Genomic DNA, 25,659 nt, shown 5'->3' with positions numbered 1-25,659 from the left:
TGCAATCTCAGTTTCTGTTTAATAGCAATCTTTATAATCAAATCCATAGGATTCTAGATTATCCCTTCATTATGTTAATATTTTGTTCTTCGTTTTTATGAAATACAGTAGTGGGATGAATGTTTCTTTTGTTGTTGTTTTTTACAGTCACAGGTGTATTTACGATTTAAAATGGCCGGGGAAATTTTATTTTTATACCAGTTCTGCGGTAAAATTAGAGGAATGAAGCGGATCTTGAAACTACTGAAATGGGTGCTGAGCGTAATGCTGCATAACCTAGAATATGTACTAGTACTATTTGAAAAGTTTACAAATTAAATTAAAGTACATCGTGAAGGTTTTACATTTACAATTTCAAACTGTATATATAAATATGTTTTGAAGTAAACATTTTCAGTGTCTTAATTTATATAAAATCACAACTAGATATGAATTTTTTTGCACAAAGAATATGATAACACAAAGAACTTCTTGTGCTAGAATCGTTATCCTATTTAAGTGGAAGGTCGTGGGTTCGAATCTCCGTCATACGAAACATGCTCGTCCTTTCAACCTTGGGATCGTTATAACGGTACGATCAATCCCACTATTCGTTGGTAGCCCAACAGTTGGCGGTGGGTCCTGACGATTAGCTATCTTTCTTCTAGTTTTACGCTGCTAAATTAGAAACGGCTAGCACAGATAGCCCTCAAGTAGCTTTGCGCAAAATTCAAAACAAACCAAAACAGACTATTTTAGTGTTTATTTGTGCAAACAGAACTTTATTAAACCCGCAATATGCGAATTTTATACATATTTAACATCAGGTTGCCTTTCATTAACTTATTTGTTGTTATGCACAAAGGTACCGAAGAAATATTTGTGTGCTGCCAACGCGGGTATCGGAATCTGATTTTTAACGTTTCAAGCCTTTAGGCTTACTGCTGAGCTATCGCGGATTGAGGATGAGTAAAAATATATTTTATAGTATAGCTTTAAGCATCTAGAGGGCAGGCGCGTATATACTGATAGACGGTAAATATTAATATAATCACATGATTTACTTAACAATTCTGATGCCAATTTTTATTCTGTTTTAACTTCGTTTTCTTCTTGTGATCCACATCTTGACATTAGAACTGCCTATCAATTGAAGTTATAATTAAATACTCGTCGATAATAACGTAAAAATAGGTTTGATTCAGATTATAGGTGTATTTGAAAAAAGCCCCACTACGGCTGTATAAGCATAATATAAATAGATATAGTCTGAGATAGTGTTGAAGCTCAAAAAGCCAACCATGACGGATCTGACAATTGTTTCATCAAAAATTAATTCTGTGCTCTCTTCTCTCCCAGATGACATTGAAAAGGGGGGTATGTAGCATTTATTTTTATCCATAATTACCAAAAAGACTTTATATGTAAAATTTCTTTCGAGCTTGAGTAGGTATTAAACTTAGTAACAGTATATTTGTACTGTAATTTTACTTTTAATTTTGTTACTATTAGTAATAAGTTGCAGTCTTACTAAAAGTTAAAAGAAGGCTGAAAATTTTATTTTGGAGCTTTATCTGAGCCTACATAGTTTTCTGTCATTAATATTTTATATACATGTAGGTGCAGGTGGTAATTAATTTAACTCATGCACTGAGTTTGGTGTATGTTAATTTTTTATTTTTTTTAAATATTGCAACTTATTAAGTTGAATAAACTGTACTACTGTCAGTATTAGTAAACTAGACAATGAACATAAAAGTTAGTCTCAGAATTTTAAATAAAGTCAGTTATTTCTCTTTTATTCCAAAGGGAAGTTTCACGTAACACGTTTACTTGTAAACTTTTTAAATCAGCATTTTTCAAACTTGGTTCTATGAGCCATGACCAGAATTTTATAAAAATAATTATAGAAATATAATTTATAGAATAAAAGAAGTTTCATGAAATGAAATTGTATGAATTGAAACATGAGAAAAACACAGTATTTTCATTTATAATATTCCTTCTGCTTTGCAGTTTATTTGTTCTCAGTTAATTGTAACATTTTTTAATACCACATTACTCCTCTCTCTAGTTATCCCCCACCCCAGTATTATTATAAAGCTTACCTTTTGTGACAGCAATAGTAATCCAACATATAATCTATTATTACTATAATTTTGGTATCAAAAAATACAACAAAAAACTTAGTACTGAAAGCAACAAATTGCATGTGAAAAAAAACAGAATTGGAACTGCACAGATAGTATAATTACTGTCCCCTTTACAGTTTGCAATGCACCCAGAGGTGTTAATTAGGGGAAACATGATAACCTCTCATTCTGGTTACCTTAACTTCAACAGGAACCTCATTCTGACTGCATTTGCAATATTTTTACACTTTTTGTAACCAAGACTTGCAACTGAAACATTTTGGACATTTTACTCAAGTACTGATTAGTTTAGCACTGAAAACAGGTCTTGTATAACTTACTTCACAAAATATAATGGACTTTTACTAAAATCTTTACACAAATTAAGACTATAAGAACTAATTTTCTAACAAAGATTTTGATGCAAGGTGCAAACTGGTAAACACAAAATTCTGCTGCTGTTATTGAAAAATAAATTTAGCATTTTTTATTATTTGTCTGATATTGTGATGACCAAAAGTCATTAATTTCTTTATGATGAACTCTGGATTATAGAATTAAGACACCATTAATTTTACACCACAGGTACAAGTACTTCTATATTTTGTGTAATAATAATTTATTCATCTCGTAAGGAAAACTTGTTAAATTAAAACTGAATTAAGGGTTTTCATGCATGATGAACAAATTGTACCTCACAAATTAGTAATATATACACATTACCCTCTGTTCTTTTGGGAATCAATTGTATTATCTTTAATTGTTAAATACATGCCATTTTCATAGGTGTTTTAGCTGCAACAAGTGTGTTGCAGCAGAGAACTAATGACATTCGATCTCAACGAGTCAACTGGCAGTCGTACTTACAGTAAGCATTCTTTAATTTATCTGAAAAATATGTATGTGTTGCTCCAAGTTCTTTTCTCTTTACCTTCCTTTTATTCTATATCTCTTTAAGCTCAAATGTAAGTAAACATTTTAGAATTTTTATCTAGTTGTTTTTTTAACCTCATAAGAATATCTTATTGATTTATGTGCAGTTCATATTTTTTAATAGATCTAGTTTTGTACTGCTAGAATTATATTCCTTCTTCCCATTGATGTTAATTATTTACTTTCTCAGTTGTTTATTGCTCTTCTCCACCTAACTGTACTACACTACATGAGTGGTGTAATAAGGTTTTTCCACCTCATGTGAAAGACAGCTTTAACACCATGATAAGGTGAATGTAGTGACAAATGTTTGCAGCTATATGCAGTTTAATTACAAAATGAAATTCTTACCTTAATTATGTATTCATTACTTACATGTTTATGATTTTTATTGTCTTGTACATCCTTCATAGTAACATTGAAGTCTTTTTTCATTTCTCTGTTTAATCAAATAATTCTGAAATGGTACTACCTCCTTTCACCCAAAGTTCTTTCAACCTTGCTAAAATTTTATCACTGACACCAGTCTTTTATTCCCCTTTATTTTTGTGCTATTTTGAAAGTGCTGATTGTATGACTGCCCTCCACAAGTTATGCTCCATCATTTCTACTAGTGTATGTAACTCCCTATACTATTCTGCACAATACCCACTAGGATGTTGATTTGATATTCTGGTGTATAGACACTTTTAATCCATCCTACATGGGTCCGTGACATTTTATTTGTGTTTGATCACATATTTATTAGTTTCATCTTCAAGTTTCAACTTCTTGCATTTGATTTCTATTGTTTCTACTTGCTTTAGAAATATTTGTTTCCTTGTTTTTAATTTGTTTACTCATAGTCAAGATTGAATGTGGTTGATGTTAAAAGTCCTGCCATAAGTTGACAATGGTGCTGAAACTTTTCTTGAGATCTCGGAGATTGACAGTGTCTGCTAGGGAAGCACGGGCTTTATTTCACAAGGAGTTATTGTCTTATGTTTCTAATGGTTTCTTCCTTTCATGTTATTTTTTGTAAACAAAGATATACCTACTGTGTAGAAAGAAAAGAAAATATTTTAACACCACTTTCCACTTGTTAATATGTCTCCATATAATCTATTGGGTTATGCATTGTTCTTTTTCCAGTCCTTTAATTCAGCATATAAATAGTTGATTTTACTAATAACCAATAATAATAATTTGGAAAGTTAATTCTGTCTTGGACCAGAAGATGGATTTACATCTTGCAGATTTCTTAAAATGATATAATTTAACTACAATAAGGTTGACTGAAATTCTATTGCAGGTTAATCTTTGCACATTTCATAAGTTATGGAGCTATTTTAGAGGAAGCAAGGATAGAGTTCACATCTTCAATGTTTGAAAGTGTAACTTATTACAAATTTTGTGCAAAGGCCATCAGAACTGACTAGTTCAGAAGCATTTTCATTTAAATTATTAACAAAGCTGACACATTTTCCTTTGATTATAAGTAGTAACACATTAGCAATTTGGTAAGTTCTTTCACAGTAGAGTATGTTTAAGCTTGTAGTCCTACAAATGTTTTTTGTGTGTGAAGATTACATTTTTAAAAAATATTTATTTTATGAGAAAAATATGAAATAAACTCTTAGAATATTCTTATGAATCTAATGACTGATCTGTTTATAGATAGTTTATTGTAATGTGGATTTTTACATAACAAAGTTTAAGTTCTCAGAACCTTATTAACTAAGAAATAAAATCACATTACAAACATGAAGTAAAAAAGCTAAAATACTGTCATTTTTAATTCAGGTCTCGATACTAACGATGGTCCGAGTACAGATAACCCATTGTGTAGCTTTGTGCTTAACTATAAAAACATTTATTTATTCTTTGAACAAGTTGTAAGCTGTATATTGATTTTTCTATGTATATATGAACTAAATTTTTTTAGCAAGTTAACATTTCTTTATTGCACTATTGGATAAACATTGATTTATCGACTAAAGTAATTTATCAAAGAATATAAAGAAAGAAATAAGTTTTTATGGAAGTAAATTTTCTTTTCTTTTTGTTTATTGTAGGAGTCAGATGATTAGTCAGGAAGATTACAATTTTGTTGTGGCATTTGATGCATCTACCCCAGAACAAAGAGAAACCATTTTGTGTAGTCAGCGAGCTCAGTGTGCTAGAACATTTCTCAACTTACTTGGCCATATTTCAAAAGATCAAACTATTCAGTACATTTTGATAATGATTGATGATATGTTACAGGTAAGTCACACACTTATCTTTGTTTTTCTACTTACTACAATAAATAAAGATGTTGCACATCATAATGGTCTGGGTTCATCACACACCCTTTGTTTGCAAACAGTTACTTTTAGTGTTGGAAGGAGATGAAAGATCTTGCAATGTTTGTAGACAATGACAGTTTTTCTCTGTCTACAGGAAGATAAAGCGAGAGTGGAAATTTTCAAGGAATATTCAAAGAAGAAGCGAGAAACCGTTTGGAGCCCTTTTCTCAATCTATTGAATAGACATGATGGTTTTATAATGAACATGGTATGAACTAAATTTTTATAGCTGGTATTTATATTTTCATATGTAAAATGTTTGTGATAGAAAACTCTCTATATATACAGAATTTCCCAAAACATTTTATTTAAAACATACACGAGGTGCAAAAAAACATTTGGCTGTATGGTAAGCAGTTGATGGTAATTCAGTCTTATAGCTTCAGATGTGTGTATGTGTTGATTCTTATGAAATCTGTGTAATTAAAATAGCACTCTGTCTTCTAACTGTAAGAGGAAAGCAAATAATTATACAAATGGATATATTTAGCAGATTATTATAATATAATAGTTGTCAATAAGGTAATAAATTAAACTATACAGTTATACAGTTTATTTGAAGGAAAATATGCATAAAGTTGTTTGAATTTAAGTTATGAGGTTTTATCCAGATATGTATGTGGCACTTAGGACTGATCATACTGTTCTTGCAGAATGTTTAGCTTGATATTTATTAAATCTTTATAATTATTTCACTTTTCTAGACAAGCCGTATTCTAGCAAAAATTGCTTGTTGGAGTAGAGAGCTAATGGATGGCTCAGACCTTCATTTTTACCTAACATGGCTGAAAGATCAGCTCCGAATGCCGGTAAGAAACCATATACACTCCCTCTTTTTTTTTTTTTTTTTCTAAATTTAATTAACTGTGGGCAGTTTTTATGCCATTTAATTTGTTAATTGGTATTATATTTGGAGATGGAAGTAAAGAATGAAAACATTATAAATAACAAAAAAAGTTTCAGGAGCTTTACGGATATAATTTTTTTGTAAAGATTGTCAAGAGAATGTTTATAGAGCTTTTTAACCTATCATATCCATAAAAGTGTACAACTATAATTCAATCCTTTCTAGGCTTCACATGGCCTAATGGTTAGCTTACCTGATTGAATCAGAAGGTCAATGGTTCATACCTGAATATTGCAAAGAATAGGCTTTGCATTTTGTGGCCCTGGGTGCTTTATGAGTGACAGTCAATTATTTAGTCAGATAAGAGTAACCCAATTTTTCGCAGCAAGTGGTCTTAACTACTGCATACACTCTAGTCTATCAATCTGAATTTAGGGATGGTTAACGATCTCTACTACAAATTATATTTTTTTTGTGTACAACATACTTATACATGTTATTAAATACAGGCTGCATTTCATGTTCAAATACATGCATAGCAACTTTGAGATTATAGTAGATGTTTCTTCTCCAACATGTGGTTAATGAACTTATCCCACAAACATCCAATTAAATTGTATGTGATAAGCTGAACAAAATCAGATTTTTTTTTCTTTTGGATGTCCAATCAAAATTGCTTTTTACTTTTGTGGCTGTGGTCATAATGGGTAGAATAGATATTCCCAACTCTCAGCTGTGATTTAAGCAACTTTAACGTCAGAACGTTTAAAAAAATCACCTGTAATGGTATTTAAAAATTGTTATTATTTCACTTCACAGCAGAATGAACTACCACAAAATTGATTTTTCTACCTCTTACTACCAGAGTTCATGTTGCATCATGTTGAATAATGAATATAAAGAATAGATAAATGGTACAGTATCATTCATTTTCTGTGTAAAATAATCCCTAGCAGTAATTACTTGTATCTTTAGAAACCCTATAACCAACAAAATCGTGAAGTTAGTCAGTTTGGCCATAAAAATGTATTTAAAAAACTAACACAGTCCACATACAGATTGGTAGTTCTCGGGTTAAGATAAGTTTGTTGGGCTCATTACCATCTCAAGCATCTTGTGAGCAAGTCATTAATTCACAGATATGTAAATGTAATCCATCAAGGATTGGACCATTAAAAACAGACTTACAGCATACTAATTTTTCACTTTCCACTGTAACTGCAGAATATATAGATCTCCATACTAAGCATGATGTAACTTGTGAGTTGAAGTAGGAAGCACAGTTGTAAATCTATTTACAAACATTAGATAGAAAGAAAACACTTATTTGTATTGTAATGTTTCTGTAACCACAGGATTAATCTCAGAATATATTGTATGTTCTTGCAAATGTTAAACTACTGGAATGGATAAGGTGCAACAGAGTGAGAAATAAACTGTGTTCTGAGCATGTTGCTGTTTGCTGTTGTTCTTTATTATTTTAAAAAATTCACAGTCTAAAACTTATTGTTTGAGTGATTGTATTTATGACTTGTGTTTCAGGCAAATGAGTACATCCAGTCTGTTGCAAGATGTCTTCAGATGATGCTCCGGATTGATGAGTACAGACTGGCCTTTATTGCTGTTGATGGAATTTCCACGTAAGCCTTTCCTACACGTTTTTGTATTGCAGTGTTAAGTTTTATAATCTAACTAGGTTTATGCATTCAACAAATACTAGCAATTGTTATACACTCAAATGCTAGTCTTCTTTTTGCTAAAATATGTTTTGGAAAGTTGTTTTTTTTTTTTATCTACTAAATGTCCCAATTTGTGTAACACAGAATGAAATGCATTCATAATTGATCCTCAATAATAATTTGATGGAAAATAATGAATGTTATGTGAATATTATAGTCTTGGAAGAGCGCAAACATGGCCATATTCTTGGTTTTGTTCACTACACTTTCCTCTTGAGCAGATAAAGTGATGTCATTGTTAATACCTAATTTGTTGAAATTCATTCCCAATGTAAAACAGCCTTATAAGTGTTTTATTATGTTTCCCATGCCTATGTGTGCCTGGTACTTTGTGGTATATAAACATATGTACTGGACCATAAAATGTTTTTTTTCTTGAATGTTAGATAAAACTGTAACACAGGTTTGTTTTTTCTTAATGTTAGTGCAAATTGAAAGTCTTGACTATTGACTAAGGTATCATAAGTTTAATTTGTTCTTTAATATATTTAAGTTTCGTCCATAGGCTACCATAAGTATGATACAGCTTATATGACGTAATATATTTTTCAAGCTGTTTACTTAATTTGCTCCACAAAATACTTGTTTTTTATTTATTTCTGTTATTCAAGCTGCTGTTTATCTACTTATTCCCACAATCTACTGTTATTGTTGTCTCATAAGCTGCTGTTGACTTGATCATTCTCATGAGCTGATGTTATTGTTGTCCCATGAGCTATTCTTGATGTAATTATTCCCACAAGCTATTTTTATTAATCTTCCATGACTCACTGATGGCCTGATTTATCTCATAAGTTACTAGCATTTCATCTTATTTATTCCACAAGCAACTTTTTATGTAGTACTTTACAAAGTAAGTACTGATATTCTATACTTTCTTACAAGTAGCTGTTGATCAGGTTTGTCTTAAATTGTACTTTAGGTACAACTCAACCTATAAGCTTTCATTATTTTAATTTTTCATCAGTTTAATGGCATTTAACTTAGTCCTAAAAATCAACTTAATTCTGTAAATTTATCCTATAAAGCATTTTCTCTTGGTTTAACTTACACATACATGGTTTTACAGGCTCGTCACTGTCCTTGCAGGACGTGTGAACTTTCAGATCCAGTATCAACTGGTTTTCTGCTTATGGGTAATGACCTTCAATACCAATCTTGCAGAAAAGATGAACAAGTAAGAACAGTTTATTACTCTTGTGATTATCCACAAAAATACAACTGAATTTTATTTTATCAAAAAATGACTCTGGAAGAGCTGTAAATTACTTACATTTTACAAAAAAATTGTTCAATTTTTAAATCATTAATTGACTTCCCTCTTTGCCTGTTTGTGGTTAAAAAAAAAGAATTTATAAAGGAGGAGAAATGTTCATCAGACAAATAAATTCTTTCACCAATTTACAAAGTTTTCAAAAAAAAAAATTGTAAAACGTTTTTATGAATTTCTGCCTATAAGTTTAAAATTTTTAAGTGAAAAAAATGTTGTAGGGACTTAATTTCCTCCTTTAAATGCCAGTGGTTTGAATATATATTAAATAGCTAATTTTAAAAATGTGTTTAACAATGAAGAAGTTAAAGTGAAAGGGGTTTATTTGTAGACTATATTTGCATATATATTTTTTTTATTTGACATTTTAGAGCCCAAGGTTTGAGTATGATGAAAAAGAAATCATATTTATTGAAGTGATTTTAAACTTATGTACAAAAAAATTATTTTCTTTCATTTCAGATTCAACATAATTCCAATCTTGGCAGATATACTTAGTGAATCTGTAAAGGAAAAGGTTACCCGCATTATTTTGGCTACCTTTCGAGTGAGGATTTTCTTCATAAAATGTTTTTAGGAGTTAAATAGTCCTCAAATTTATGTAACTAAAAAAGAAGAATATGTTAAATTAGCTAGAATATAGTATAGGTGTGCTAAAATGTCTTGTAGTTAAGTTTGGTAATATAAAGCTATGCCTAATTTAATAACAATATCAATATACTAAGTGAATAAAAGTCTTATTATCTTTATACTGAAATACTAACTTGTAGCTGGTTTTGAATTGAAGTTTATTCAGTGGAAAGGTAGGACACAAAACTAGAAATCATGCTTCTCATTCCAAGTGTTTTGTTATCTTTGAAACTGCTTAACTGTTACATTTTCTCTGTTTTTCTATTTACCATTGTAAAAGTAGCTGAAAAAGTGAACATTTTTTACCCACATGCCAACAGTTGATACCAGTGATAGTTTCTTTTCCATTCTTTGTCATGCTGTTTAAAAGTAGTTGGTAATTCATTTGTACACACTTTATGCTCTGTAGCATTGACATTTGCAACATGTTCATTGCAGAAGATGTTTCTTTCAGATTCATCTAATAAACAGAAGTTTCTCCTTTATATATAACTGTTTTCTTCTCTTTCCCCTTGCAAGGATCATAAAATTAACTGTAATATATTAGTGTTGCTACATACACTAAGAACATGATTAAGTGTACTTAATTGGCTGTTGGTCTCCACATTTGCATACTTGGTTGTTAGTTGCAATATTTCGGTATCTGTATTTTAGTCATTGTGTTTATGTATTCTTTTGCATGTGTTTGTAGCCATGTAATTTATTCATTATTCTTAGAATTACATCTACAACAATCAAGTTTAAAATCAGCATTAGATATCTTATCTTTGGACTTGAGAAACCCTGTATTATACACTTAGATTTAAATAAGACTTGTATCTGTGTCAGGATAAGCTGAATACAAAAGTATATGCAATTGATTTTGTACTTATATTTTATTACCAGAATATGGCAATGTTATTGACAGGAAGTTGTGTAAATAGAAGGTTTCTATTTCAGTTGTTTGTGATTGTTGACTGCACTTAAATAACCACGTACGATTTTTTCAACAATGTTATACAGAAATCCATTTTTGTTCAAAAACTAATGTTTTCAACCCACATGTAAAGATATTTTTCCAAGATGATAATTTCACAAGTGCCTTGAATCTGTATATTAACAAAAGTTGATTTAAAAATTGAAGAAGTTAAAAGATGAACTTGCAAATGCATTTTTCTGATATACTTCACACTCGCATTTGCCATTTATTATTATTACTACTACTAAAGAACTGTAGCCCTAGGGTAGCTGTTTGTGTTATTAATTACAGTATTCATAACTCATTAAAACAATAAAAAAAATAATAGCTGTTTGTGTTATTAATTACAGTATTCATAACTCATTAAAACAATAAAAAAAAACTAAACATTTCCTAAAACGTTTTTTCTGGGAAAAGTTATTTAGATTGAGCTCCATAGTTGATCACAACTTGTTGCATCAAAATGAGTTGACATAAAGAGCTAAAAATTGTCATAAATCTTACTGATATAAACTGTAATATTTTTTCTATATTAAAGTGGTACCATTTATTGAAAAGTAATACTTTTCTTAAGAACTCTTAATTTCTCAAAACTGCATTTAAATATTACATCAATAAAGACATAATTAAATCCTTGTGTACAGTTCTAATGAAAGTTGTATTCTTGTTGTGAGAAGAATGCTTGTATTTAAAATTATGTTGCACTTACAGTAATTATTCTTCTACTTGTCGGCCTGGACATGGCCAGGTGGTTAAAGTGGTTGACTTGTAATCCGAGGGTCATGGGTTCGAATTTCCATTGCACCAAACATGCTTGTTCTTTCAGCTGTGGAGGCATTATAACGTGACTGTCAATCCACTATTTGTTGGTAAAAGAGTAGCCCAAGAGTTGGCAGAGGGTGATGATGACTAACTGCCTTCCCTCTAGTCTTACACTGCTAAATAAGGGACGGCTAGTGCAGATAGCCATTGTGTAGCTTTGTGCAAAATTCACACTTAAACTTAATTTCTACTTGTATGCATCTTGAATACCCAAAGTGTGAACTGTTTATGGATTTTTGTTTGTGGTGTCATTCAGTAAATGACACAGGGGTTTTGGTTACATACATAGATAATAACATACATGCTACATCCAATACAGTAAGAATATTAAACATTTTATTTTGCTTACAGAATCTCATAGAAAAACCTGAAGATAGTGATGTGAGCAAGGACAATGCTATAGCTATGGTACAGTGTAAGGTTCTAAAGCAACTCGACATTCTCCAAGGAAGAAAGTTTGACGATCCTGACATCATGGAAGATATTGAGTTTCTGAATGACAAACTTTTAGCTAGCGTTCAAGATTTAAGGTGTTGTTAACTTATTTTTGAAATTTTATTACCTATTATAACTTGTTATTCTATGTTTGGACTGCTATGAACTTGATTAATGGTATAGGATGTATTAAAATGAAGAAAAAGTACATACAGCATGAAGTAAGATTTTTTGGTAAATCTCTGTTAGAGGAGGATTAGCTTGTATTTGAATACTGAATCATAAATATTTAATGTAGCAGCATAGGTCACTTACACACCACAATACCGAATCATAAACGTTTTGTGTAGCAGCACAGGTCACTTACACGTCAAAATACCGAATCATAAACGTTTTGTGTAGCAGCATAGGTCATTTATTGTTTTATATACATTACTACAAAGATTTGATATACTCAAATAATGGGGGAAAGAAAAGACAAATCTCAAGCCCAAAAAATATACCTGTAGAAGTTTAGAAAAAAAATAAAAGATAAGCAGATGTCAAACTTAATTTTTGAAGGCATTAACAAATGGTTGCTACCTTTTTTCTTCCCCCACTAACACATATGGGGGTGCTGTTAACAATACCATTATTCTTCTCCAACTGTAACTGTGTCATATTTATTTCTTCCATTAAGTGTGTGTGTATGTATCATACTAAGTTATTTACTATGAGGTTAATGATAACGTGTTAATACTTCACTTTATATACAGTTCTTACGATGAGTACACAACAGAAGTAAAGTCTGGCAGACTAGAGTGGAGCCCTGTCCACAATTCTGAGAAGTTCTGGAGAGAAAATGCTGTGAGACTGAATGAAAAGAACTATGAACTACTAAAGTGAGTATGTGTGGCTTTATAGAAAGAAGAGAGAGAAAAAAAGAAAGAAAAGTTAAATGAAATGTTGTATTTCTGGAAAAACTTCCGACTTGAGTTATTGTGAATAAAAGCTAGTAATTACAAAAGTAAGCATGTGTATGTTCTAAAAGAAAAGATAAAGAGAAGAGCTCTGCTTCCCTTTGAAATGTAACCTTGGAGACAGTACTTGTCTCTCATTACTTGATGTTGTCTATATTTTATTGAAGCAAACCAATTCTACCTGAAAATGTGAAGCATTTGTGAAAAGAATATCCTTCCTCAGTAGAACCTGGTATTGGTAAGACTGGATTGAGTGAGGAGTTTGCATATATTGTTGAGTTTTGAACTATGACCCTTGAAATTACCTAGTTTATTAGATTAGGTGATCACTTGAATCATGTATTTCTTAGTGTCATCCCAGATGATCAAAATGCTTTGCAGCTGCTTTGAAGTGATTTAGTTGTTTGAGAAAAAATGAATATATAATTCTGATGGTTAACCGAGGTTGGTTAATTTATTGTAAAGGCCATTGTATCTGTAAAGTATACTAAAAAAAATGTGCACCCCTTTCCCCCAAATTATGCAACATGTGTTATTTGCTAGTTCTCATCCTGAGATTTTTAATAAAACATCCCAGGGCTATAATGAAAGTATCTGAACTTATCCATTGTGTAAAATGTAATATGTTGCCAAGAAACTAGGGAAACAGAACAATATAGTAGCATATATAATTTCTACATGTGATATTTACTCTTATTGTATGGATGTTAAAAGTCACTTCTTCATGTTTTCTTCAGAATCTTAACTCACCTGTTGGAGAACACCAAAGACCCACTTGTACTCAGTGTAGCATCCCACGATATTGGAGAATACGTTCGTCACTATCCTCGAGGGAAGCAGTAAGTATTTAAACCTCACTGTCCTTCGGTTAATGGTTAAAATATAGCTAATATTAGTGAGTGCTGTGTTTTAGTAACTGTTGATCATCTTTAAAACAACATTAATCATGAGGTGAATTAGTAATGTGTATTCAAGACTCTATTCTTATGGTTCTCCAACCAGGGCTGCAATAACACCTGTCAAGATGACAAAAATGTATTCAAAAACTGGTAATGTAATAAATTCCTGAAAGACTTATAAATAAAAGTATCATATAATTCACTACTCTTTCTGGTTAAAATAGTTCAGTGATGTATCTAGTATCCTTTCATTTACCTGATGATGTAGTTAGTTCTGTTCACTGTAGAATACACTTTGAGAATCCTGTTTCACACATATTAGAATTAAGTGTCTTATGCTGCACTTTTGTTCATTCACTTTTAATATATTTTTCAGAAGTGAAAAAGGGATTGTCAAAAGGAAACATTTACAAGATGTTTGTGTTGTTTTTATTTGTGGTTGAAGCTTTGGTGTTAATGCAAGTCTTACACGTGCAGAGCAAGTTCTGTTCTTGTTCTTCTTTTGGTGTTGATCATATCCATGTTATGTATGCTGTTTTCAAAATAAAACACAGTAAATCACTCAAACAGTTTGTAAACTCACAAGCATGTTATGTTGTTTAGATAAGCACACACACAGATACAACTTTGTATTTCTTTTGAGTGAAAGATCTTAAAAGTTAAGCATACATTTAAAAATTAAACCAAATTGTATTCTTTCTATATATCTCCATAAAGCATTAGTGAGTGGTGATATGTCTAGTAACCTCACTGGACTAAGGTGTGTTGATACTGCTTGCAAGTGCACTTGTCAGTTGATCATCATGAGAGAGTCTTGGTTTGTGTTTTTATATCATAACTGAAAAACTGGAGAAGGGTTTGGTCAAAAAGTGAAGAATGAAATGTTCTGCCGAGGTTAACTGCTCCCTGTAAGAATGATGTTCTTGGTGCAGTTCTGCCCTTGGAAGCTACTCCATCTATCAACTATTCACAGTTCTGATGGTTAAACACTTTATCCAATATTGCAGTATATTTCCCCTTAAACAGACTTCTGTGAAAAATGGTAAAGAGAATCTTAAACTATGTTTTATAAATACTCCATAAGCTCTATACTGTATGTACACATCACTTCTAAGACCATGTTTAAGTAAATCAAAACATCCAAGACCATTTAGAACTGAATCAATGGACTTGACAAATATGGTCAAGTGGTATTATGATTGCAGTCTCTTCTGTTACTGGGACAGGACAGATATGGTCCACTGGTACTGCTGTGATTCCAGTCTCTTCAGTTACTGGGGCTTGATATATATGGTCAAGTGGTGCTGCTGTGATTCCAGTCTTTTTGTGTACCAGGACTTGACAGATGTGGTCAACTGGTACTTCTGTTATTCCAATTTCTTCAGTTGCTATTTTTAAGAAAACAGTCATTGGTGTTGAGACGTGTCCAAGAACTCCTTTGAGCTTGTAAATTTTTAGGTTTTGTTAGATTGAGATTGTTCTTTGTTATATGTTTAATAATATCAGTAAATATGTTTATCTTCACTGCAGTGGTTCTTTTGTTGGGAAAAACTCTGATAGCCATAGTGTTCCTTTGTTAATGAGTGCATTTTGGTTTGGTTGGGAGTTTCTCAACTGTCATAGGTGTAAAGTACATCATGTATTTTTGTTGTGCATCATTTAACAATCTTTCTAAACAATACATCATTCTTTTAAAAGACTGTGATACATTCCTCAAGTTTACCTATAGCAGTATTGCATCTTTAATAATTGAAAATTGTTGGTTGTTGCACTATCTTGCATTTGATGTTACAACAAAACATATAAAACAAATCATTAACGTAAATTGTTTATCCCTGAATATTGTTGTGTTTTGATCCAATAAACAAATCATATACTTAACAAAAATGTTTCCATGCCTCATGTTATCTGAAACAAGTAGTGATATCTAAATAAAATAGTGTCATTGTTGTCAAATTTATTAAATTAAAGATAGCAGTTGGATAATTATTGTTCCCAAGAAATTGATAATGTCACCTATAGGTAAACACTATGATTGGTTGTTATGCATACAAGTCAGTAGGAAATTGTAATTTGACAAAGGTAAGTTGGACATGTGAATCCAAGACTTTTTTTTTTTTTAAATTAATGGTTAAGTATTAAAATTATGACATCGTAGATAAATTAAACTTTGAATTATTTATAGAGTGGAATATTTTATTTTGATATATATGATTTTTGTTTGGTCAATACTACATTGAGAGAGAGAGAGAATGCTAGCTTTATTTAAATGCAAAAACGGCTCGTTTGGGTTGAGAAAATATTTTACATAGAAGAGCGAACAACGTTTCGACCTTCTTCGGTCATCGTCAGGTTCACAAAGAAAGAGGTAACTGACCGGAAGCTGACCACATGTTTGAAAAGGGTTGTGTAACTGAGTGTCGGAATGTAGAGGGCGGTGTTAGATGTTTGAATATATAATATTATATATAAACGTTGTTCGCTCTTCTATGTAAAATATTTTCTCAACCCAAACGAGCCGTTTTTGTATTTAAATTTCTCAACAAGTGGGTTTCTCGACATCACTGCTAGCTTTATTGTTTGTACAAATCTAGCATGAGTTTTGACAGTATGTTCAAAATTAATTTAGTAATCTCTGTACAATGTCTGTACAAGTATGTTTATTAGTGTTTTATTATTGTAGTGTTAAGCACTGTTGTGTTATTATTGAAGTAGATTACTGGGCTGTTCAGGTAATTAAACAGCTGCAATATCACTACATACATGGGCACAAAATAAACATATCTCTCAGTATTGTTGAATAGAAATGAGGATGTTGTTAAATTTCTTGTTGCATGCTATAGAAGTTTAGGGTTTACCAGATTCAGTTGGGCTGTATAGGGTTTACTCAATTTAACCGATTTAGGCATAGTTTATCATTTTTAATTGAGCTCAGTGTGATTTATCAGGATCAACTAAAGTGGTTTAGGTGAAAATTATGAATCTTGAGAAACCTCTACCAATTCCTCCCTACTTCACATGTTCATTACTTTTTATAGATATAAAGGTATTTGGATTAAGCCTTGCTTTGTTCTTCATAGTGTTTATGGTAATGTGAACTAATGCTTAAAAAACATAACTGAGATATGTAAGGAACTTTTAGTGTACTGTTATGTCAGTTATTTTATGGAAGTGTTTAGTAACCACCTGGTGAAAAAATGCAAATGTTCATAATTATAGCATGTGGCATTGTACAGAATTAAACAGGACTGATTAGTTTATACATCCTATGGCAATGCTTCTGAAATATTACATCCATTGACATGAGATGGAGTTGTGCACTTTATTGTATTATACTAAACCAAGTAGTTGTGTGACAAGATGATGTCCTGTATGTGTAGTGTAACAATAATTTATATTGCACAGAGTAGTGAAGGCTCACAGTGAGATGTATCTTTATTACAGTGTGATAGAACAACTGGGAGGAAAACACCTAGTTATGCAGCTGCTTACTCATGAAGATCCAAATGTCCGATACGAAGCTCTTTTGTGTGTTCAGAAACTGATGGTGCATAACTGGTAAGTTCAAGACAAAGATGGTACATGTAGCAAGCTAGTACATAACTGGTAATTCCAAAATACACTTTTTTCTCTCCCACTATAGTTTTTATCATTGCAAAAGGTTCTGTATTTTGCCTGTCTAAGCAATAGTATGATTTCTACCTTGCTTGCTCTAGTCATTGTACCCCACTATATTACCCATAGACTCTCTCCTCTAATGTCAGTGTGATCTCTGTACCCACTTCATATATGATCCTGCTATTTATTCTTTCTTATTCACTTTTTCTTGACAGCAAAAATTATGAAGACAGCTTCACGTGTTTACTGTGGGTTTGATCCCCCCCCCCCAGTGCTGTCACTACCTTTACAGTGTTTTCTTTTAAATTATTTTGTATCTTTCTCATTGGTTTTAGGTTGTTTATTTTCTTGTTTTTATGATACAATAAAAGAAAATTCATTTTTGGAGATATTTTTTTGTATATGAATATTTGCATTCACACCTCAAAACATGGAGTCTCCTGATGTCCCTCCTGTACTGCTTCACAACTTTAACATACAGTTCCTTTTATGTATAGAGGTAGTGTTACATGTGCTCTGATGATTTTTTCCCTCTTGGTTCTGAGGTTGCATTTGTGGGAGATCATGGACACACTAGTAAAAATTAGACTATTTCTTTCAGCACCCTTCTTTGATCAGATAACCACTTGTGAACCTCAGTGAATATTCTTCCTCCTGCATCTCTTTTACAACTAGTGCACTATATTTGTAATGTTTTAAATATTTCTCCTGTGGCTAATAAATCTTGACCTTCATTGCTGGGATAAACTAGTTCTAATTATCTGGTCCTTTCCACTTTTCCAGACATTGCTGTACATGCAAGGAGATTAGCAGAGCAATTGAGGGAGGGTATGGCCAGGCCTTGTCCTCCTCATTTACTGGACATTTGATATCTAGAGAACCCTTATTTGAACTCTTGGAGGTTAGACCTTCCACTTCCTATCTGGGACTGTAAACAACATATCACTTTCCATCATAACCAGTCTCGGATTTCCAGAATTCATCTGTTGCCTACAACAGTTTTACAATTTTTATTATCTTTGCAACTGTTGTCTGAGGCCTGTCATAGATTCCCTGCTCAAATTTCAGAGGACCTTAATCATTTATCGGCTTCTGGTTTCTGCTTGGTACTTTGGTTGGGTTTTTTGCTGGGATCATTTGGATCTTGCTAGAGTGAATTCATCTTCATAGTCAGCCTTTGGAGATCTCTGAAAAGCTCTTTTTTTCAGGTTGTCTATTTTTGTGGGAATTTTAAACTTCATGGAATCTTGTACATATGACCTTTTACTTGTTATGCTGACTTTTCAACTGTCTCATAGTTTTACACAACTGTTTACTGCATCTTTCATTTCGATTTTAAGACCTCTTGCTTCAACAGGATGATACAATGAAACACAAGGGCAATTTCAACCTTACCAACATACTTCCTCCTTCAGGCTGAAGCATAGATTTCAGTGTCAGTAATCCTCTTATGGTGTTTCCTCTCAGAGGGTTCATATCAGTATGGGAGACATTTATTGCACATCATTGGGTCATTCAAATTCTCAGAAGTAGATTGGTCATTCATTTCGCAGCTCTTCCTCCTCCTCTGTCTCTCATATTGGTTGGCTTTCCATTCCCAAAGACCCGTTTGTTTCTAACCATCAAACACATGCATTCCAGGATTTTCTGCACAAAGAATCCAGAGAATTATGTCACCTCTTTTCTTGAGAGTTTTTATTTTTGGCTGTTTGTAGTGCAGAAAAAAAAAAGCTGGTGATTGGTGACTTGTTATCAAACTTTTCATCTCAGTCACCTCCTCAGTTTTTAATAGTTATATCTTTCCATTCCATAGTTCTTTTGCATAACAAAGAGGTTTTAAGTTTTGGGCTCTACCATTTGGCCTTGCAGTTGCTCCATATTTTTTTTTCTTTCTGGATAATCAAAGATTTTTCACATCATCAGCATTACTCTATCAGCATTCACATTCACCATTACATGGATAACTAGCTTTTTCTTGCCCCTTCCTGTCATATGGCAGAACTGTACACTCACTGAAACTCTTGTCAGAAATTGTGAGAGTTGGGTGTCTTATCAAAATGAGTTGTCTTACTCCCACATAGTATGTCATCAATTTAGGGGTATTTTCCACTTTCATAGTAAGCCAGGCCAAACCTCTTCTCTTTGCTCTCAGGTTGTGGAATAGGCAGTTCTTCAAATACTGTTGTCTCCTCCTCCTACCAATGCACACAGTTTTATCTCTCTTGGGGATGTGAGCATCCTTGCAATCATTCATTTCTGTAGGTCACAGGCCCTTCGGTGGTAACTATGGGACCAGTAGAAAATTTGCATTGATGCACTGGATTGTCCAGTGAGACTATTGGATTCCAACTTGCTGGATCTAAGCTGTTTGTTTAACAGAGAGAACACAACATTAGTCCTTCTACCACCTCCATGTCAAGAAATGTCTGTCTGCAGGTGCTACTCTTCAGGACTTAGGGTACTTGTATAGAAAATATGGTATTCAAGGGACTTTGGACAGTGGAGGAAGATTTCCTTCATATTAAGCTCTTAGAACTTTTAGTGGTTCAGTGAGTCATGATTCAAAGTCTCAAATTGTTGAGAGGGGAGACAGTAATGATTCATCCAGATAATTCCACAGTAGTATCGTACGTTACAAAGTAAGGGGGCTCTCACTCCATAGCTCTTAGTTTTTGAACAGTGGATTTTCTCCTTTTGGCACACAGATATCAGATTTTTCTTTTTGCTTGTAATGTTCCAGGGTAATGAATCTAGTGGTCAACCAGTTATCTCAACAGAGCTATTCCTGCAGAATGGATGTTTTATCCTCAAGTTTTTCATTGCATCTGTCCTTGTAGGAGCAACACAGAATGATGCTTTTTTCACACAGCTCCCAGTACCCCACTCTCTAGCATTGAGAGTAGATGCTTTTAGCCAGGAATGGATGGGTCTTGATTTTTGTGTTCTATCCAGTTCTTCTGCTCTCCAAAGTTCTGACACTGATTTACTCCATGTTCCTGTTGAGTGCTTTTTGTGACACCATATTGGCTGGGTTAACTCTAGTTTCCACATCTCCATTATCTTCAGAAGTTGGCATTTTTCAAATTCATGCTTGACATTTTTGCACTCCATTGCATGACATCAGGGATTGATGTTTTGTAGTGTCCATATTAACACATTCCATTTGACATTCTTCTTTGGAAGTTTATCAAAGGAAATGGTTTATTATCATTTAATGGTCTTTCAGACATGGGTTTAATCTTGTGCATTCTACTGTACCACTTGTTTCTCAGTTTTTGATTGACAAAGGTTTGGTGTCTTCTTCTGTCACCATGTTTAAGGTTGCATGTGGTATAAAGACTGGCAACAGTAAGGTAGAAGTTGTACCATTTCTGAGACAGGCAAAGAAAAGAACCTTTTATCAGAATAAAGCTAAATTGTAAGTAGAGGTAAGTATTATCAGAAATACATTTTTGGTAGAGGTAAAGATAAACATTCAAGGCAAAGAACTATTCTGGCAAAGGTGGCTCTTAACTACTAAACTGAAGCCAATATAGCAGAGATGGTGCTTAACTGGTAAGTTTAAGGAAAATAAATACTATAACAAAGGTGATACTTGTGTGGTAAGTGTAAAGAACTACTATAGCAAAGAGATAGTGCACAGCTGGTAAGTTTAAGGCAAAGATGGTACATAACTGGTAGCTTTTAAAGTAAAGAACCACTACAGCAAAAATGTTTTGTATCTGGGTTTTAATAATCATGGAAGTACCACATAAATGCATTTTACTTTTTAATCTTCATTTTTGTACACATTTACACATACATGGGAAATTTAAATGTAGTCTTTAGATGTGTACCACTGGAATTTGGTTCTGCACATGTTTTTGGTGCTGAATGTTGCTTTACAAGTGATGTTTAGTAGCAGACACTGTATAAAAATGTAAAATAACCTATTCTTAAGAAAATATGAATTATATTTATCTTAAGTTTGCTGTAATGTGTTAAATTAAGTGTATAATCAAAGGAGAAGACTATAATTATTTCAGTAATTTAGTAGTAATAACATTCTTGTTCACTTATCTTCAACTAACCTTGTTTGTCCTAAATTCAAGGTTTAATACTTCTATTAAATTTGTTATGGACTAATGATTATGCCAAGATAGTGGTCTGGTACTGTTTTAAGATGGTTGTTTAATGAATGGGGAACTTCAAACTCAAAAAGAGTACAATTTTGCTGAGATGACACCTCTTGCAATGTTTGTCCTTGAGTGTGATGGTAGTGTGTGCGTGTGTTTCTGTATGGACTTCTTGAAAGATATTATATTGTAAACAATGATATGGAAACCTATACAAATTTACATGACTTGCGATAGCATACAGACCATTAACTGAAGTATGCAACATGTAGATCTAATGTCTAATTTTGGGATATAAAGAAAGACCATGCTAAAGCTGTCTTTCTGAAATTTTCATATTAGGCTAATAATCTTAGTTGTTATATCAACTTTAGTCATGATAAACTTTCTTTAAGATCTGATTGTTACTTTTGAACTATAACCTGCTGATTATACTATGTAACACAAATTGTGTTCCTGGATAGTATGTGTTATTTCTTAATTGCTTATGTTGTAAAAGTAGTAAAAATGGCCATTATTCCCTTCAAACTTTGCTTTTGTGACTTGGATAATGAAATTTAGTAATTAACATATTTTCTATGTAAAATGGGCAAACTTGCACATTTTCATACACATTAGGTTTGAATAAAACAACATACAAATCAAGATTTACATGTATTTACACTAAAGTTATACAAAAATGTTCAGAAGTGTGTAGTTTTTTGAGATTTGCGACTGTAATTTAAATCACTTTTACATATCAGCCCCCAAATATTGTCTCGGTATTCGACTTTGTTAGACCAAGATCTCTGATCAAGACATTGAGATCTCTTTGGTTGGGGTGGTATGGGTTTCTCTCATCAGCTGCACTTCTGAAATTGTAATCTGGATATTCAATGTCTACCTCTTCCTGATTTGCTGCTCTCTCTAGGGGAGTGGGTATAGGGAGCTCAGGGCAGTGTGGCACTGGGGCGATGGATGGTGGAAGGTCTGGATACGTGATAGCAGATGCATTCTTGCCAACCCTATGTTTGGAAGGGTCTACCATGCAGAAGTAGCAATTGCTTGAGTAGTCAGTGGGTTCATGCCAGATTCTTGGAATAGTAAACTTCATGTCTCTCTTTTCCCCTCTGTAACATCCTGCAAAAGAGCAAAATAAAATTGTTACTATGAAGAATAAATTTATTTCATCCACAACTAATGTGTAAGAGGTTCATGCAAAATATTTTGTTATTTTTTCTATACTTTTGGAAATTAAAAAAATATATATTTAAATTTTAAAAGGTGTAAAATTTGTATAACATAAAATCTTACTATTCAAGCATGCAAAAATTGTCCATCTTACCTTCTAGAGTTTTTATGCAGTGGTCACAGATATAATAAGGTGCCCAGGGTTTGTCTTGATCCTTGACAGACATGCTGAAATATGTCTTGTAGGCTTCACACATTTTAACAGATGCCGTCACAGAGTACTTTTTCACTCTTGTCTTGATAAATTGGCCACATACATAGCAGAATGTGTCTGGAGAATGCTTGCAGCTTCTTGATGCCATCTCTGATAAAATTAGATAGGTCTATGTGTTCACTTACGCAGCTAGATCTAAACTGAAGTGATGAGTGGTGAGCCCCTATATATATATTACTATGGAAAGTTCTAAAAGGTTCTTGAAAATTCTTGTAAGTTTGAGAAAATTCTCTATCAGCTACTCAGCACTGAATCTGCCTGGAATGTTCTGGAAAGTGGGTAAATTTGAAAATTTAATTACCCAGGTCACAAAAGCAAAGTTTGAAGAGAAAAATAGGTCTTTTCCATTTAGTTTAGGCATAAGCAATTAGGAAATAACATTTTCTGCCCAGGAACAAGTAAAAGTAAAAAAAAAAAAATTTCATAGAGTTATTTTTGTTGTAATTTTATTTTGTGATTATCTTTTTGTTTTTGTAATTTAATTTCATATTTGTACTATTTTTTTTATTGTTTAAGAGACTAGCTGATTTTTTTTCTGTCATTATTTAAACTTCCTTTGTTTGGTTTCAAATAAGTAACATTTAGAAACAAACACCCAGGCTGTGTGCACACTGTGTATATATACAGGGTGTTTGGAAGTCACTGTGCACTTGTACATTTATTAACAGACATGTTGAAATATAGAATACAGGAGGTAAATATGAATGACAATTATAAACAATGTTGAAAGTGACCCCTGTTGGCATCAATACAGGCCTGGATCCTTCTTATTTTGTTTCTAAACACTGCTATCAGTTGCTGGCTTGAAATGGACTGAATAAAATATGATTACAAAACTGTACAGTGATTTTCCGAACACCCTGTATTTCAAGAAACGTTTTCGAAAGGAGGCAGGCAATAACAATAAAAATGTTTCTGCTGATAATAAATTTAAAATAGTTGTCCATTTTATTCCATAAGGACTTACTGTAAAATAGTCCAGTGACAGTTTGTTTAGAAATAAAAGGTACTCTCCAATCTGTGTTTATGTTTTAGGGAGTACTTGGGACGGCAGTTGGAAAAAGAGAAAACTGGAAGCGAGGCAACTTCTACCATATCTACTAAAGCTTGAAGTTTGTGATCAGTGAAAGTAACTTCAAGTTCCTTTATTTTTTTTTAAGTTCATGAAACACATTATCTTAAAACAGCAATATATGGGTCTGGTAATACATTGATGTAAAAAGAAACTATTTATTATTTGAAAATAGTGCTATCAGTGAAGGAATGCTTTTTATTGTATATAATATTGATTACTTAGTAAACTATACTGATTGTCATTCCTAATATTCTAAGTTGAGATCTGAAACTAATTGTTATTCATTTCTATATTATTACATCATCTAATTGGGGAGAAATGTAATATAAATGTTAGTTTTTTTAAACAACAAGCAAAGCTGGTTCTTTATTGGACTAGTATTGTGTTGTTATATTGATACATGACTCATAGGAAGAAATTGTAATCTGTGGAATAAACTTTGAAAGTTTGTGGACATTCATCATTGAATCTTACAAATCCTGTGAAGTTATTCATATATAACTAGTGTTTTCTTATAAGCCGCCCTTATAAGTGTTATATATTACTTAACCTTAATGGTAGACATACCATGTTACCTGTAATAGTAATTAATCTGTATGAATTGTACTATACATTTATAAAATTTGGTGAAACTTTGAAGTTATACTAAGAGTAAATGGACATTCCAGTCACATTTTATCTTGTAGGTAAATTTACATTGTCAAGCTTGTACCTATAAAACTGTGGATGATTCATTGTTGTACTTTTTACTGTATTATTGCTGATTCACTTCTTTCATTGTATATCTCGAAAACAAGTGTAGTTTGTTTAGCGTATAGTTTTAATTTTTGTTTTTTGTGTTTCAGGGCTATTGTGTTCACAATTATTGGAGAATAAAAATGAATACAAAGTATTGTATCAATTTCATGAACACACAACTCCATGTGCAATGTCATTTAACATGTGAGAGTAAATATAATAGACTTGTCTGTGTGTTTAAGATATGAAAGCACTGGATGGTGCTGTAATTAAATGCAGGGAGTTAGTGGTGACATTTTATTTTAGGAGCTTGTGAAATCCTTGCTATGTTGTCAAAATAAAATGTAATGGTAATGGTATGTCTTGATCTCATACATAATTTCAAAGCATTTTGGATGAAATAATTAGAAGCATCATCTCTGTTTTGATAATAAGTGTGATAATACATTACATTTTATCTCATCACTTGGGAATGTTTTCAGCTATGTTTTATTGCAACTGGAACTCTTGTTGGCATTAGTCCTTGCAAAGACTCCATGTACATGACAGTTGGAATTATATTTTTATGGTTTATACCTTTTTATTTTTAGTGGAGAAAGTTCTGCTTTAATACGATGTTAATGATTGTGTTATTTGTAGAAAGTTTAGGCCTCTGTGGAATTTCAAAGCTTTCTGTAACTTGCAGGAAACTAATACAACATAAAAATTCTGGACAGAGAGCTAGTGAGTTTGTTTCTCA

The 25,659-nt window shown here is 32.3% G+C and overlaps 1 protein-coding gene across 1 annotated transcript; it reads left to right on the top strand.

Annotated features, from left to right (window-relative positions):
* The first annotated feature begins 968 nt into the window (after positions 1 to 968).
* Positions 969 to 25,071, top strand: VhaSFD (V-type proton ATPase subunit VhaSFD). The gene is made up of 13 exons (XM_076484005.1): positions 969 to 1,356; positions 2,898 to 2,979; positions 5,099 to 5,288; positions 5,466 to 5,579; positions 6,076 to 6,180; positions 7,761 to 7,858; positions 9,027 to 9,134; positions 9,690 to 9,774; positions 11,989 to 12,167; positions 12,828 to 12,953; positions 13,769 to 13,870; positions 17,375 to 17,488; positions 24,143 to 25,071. The coding sequence occupies exons 1-13, from the start codon at positions 1,281 to 1,283 to the stop codon at positions 24,216 to 24,218; spliced, it is 1,455 nt and encodes a 484-aa protein (XP_076340120.1). The 5' UTR covers positions 969 to 1,280; the 3' UTR covers positions 24,219 to 25,071.
* Positions 25,072 to 25,659: the final 588 nt, after the last annotated feature.

This window comes from Tachypleus tridentatus, chromosome 13 (genome assembly GCF_004210375.1).
Source record: "Tachypleus tridentatus isolate NWPU-2018 chromosome 13, ASM421037v1, whole genome shotgun sequence".
NCBI lineage: Eukaryota > Metazoa > Arthropoda > Merostomata > Xiphosura > Limulidae > Tachypleus > Tachypleus tridentatus.
Note: the sequence above shows the minus strand (reverse complement) of the source record. Positions and strands in the feature narration are given on the sequence as shown.

Excerpts from the sequence above, each read along its gene's own strand:
- VhaSFD (XM_076484005.1), top strand. The coding sequence starts at position 1,281 with ATGACGGATCTGACAATTGTTTCATCAAAAATTAATTCTGTGCTCTCT. Across the intron at positions 1,357-2,897 it reads AGATGACATTGAAAAGGGGG|GTGTTTTAGCTGCAACAAGT; the intron begins GTATGTAGCATT and ends CCATTTTCATAG. Across the intron at positions 6,181-7,760 it reads AAGATCAGCTCCGAATGCCG|GCAAATGAGTACATCCAGTC; the intron begins GTAAGAAACCAT and ends CTTGTGTTTCAG.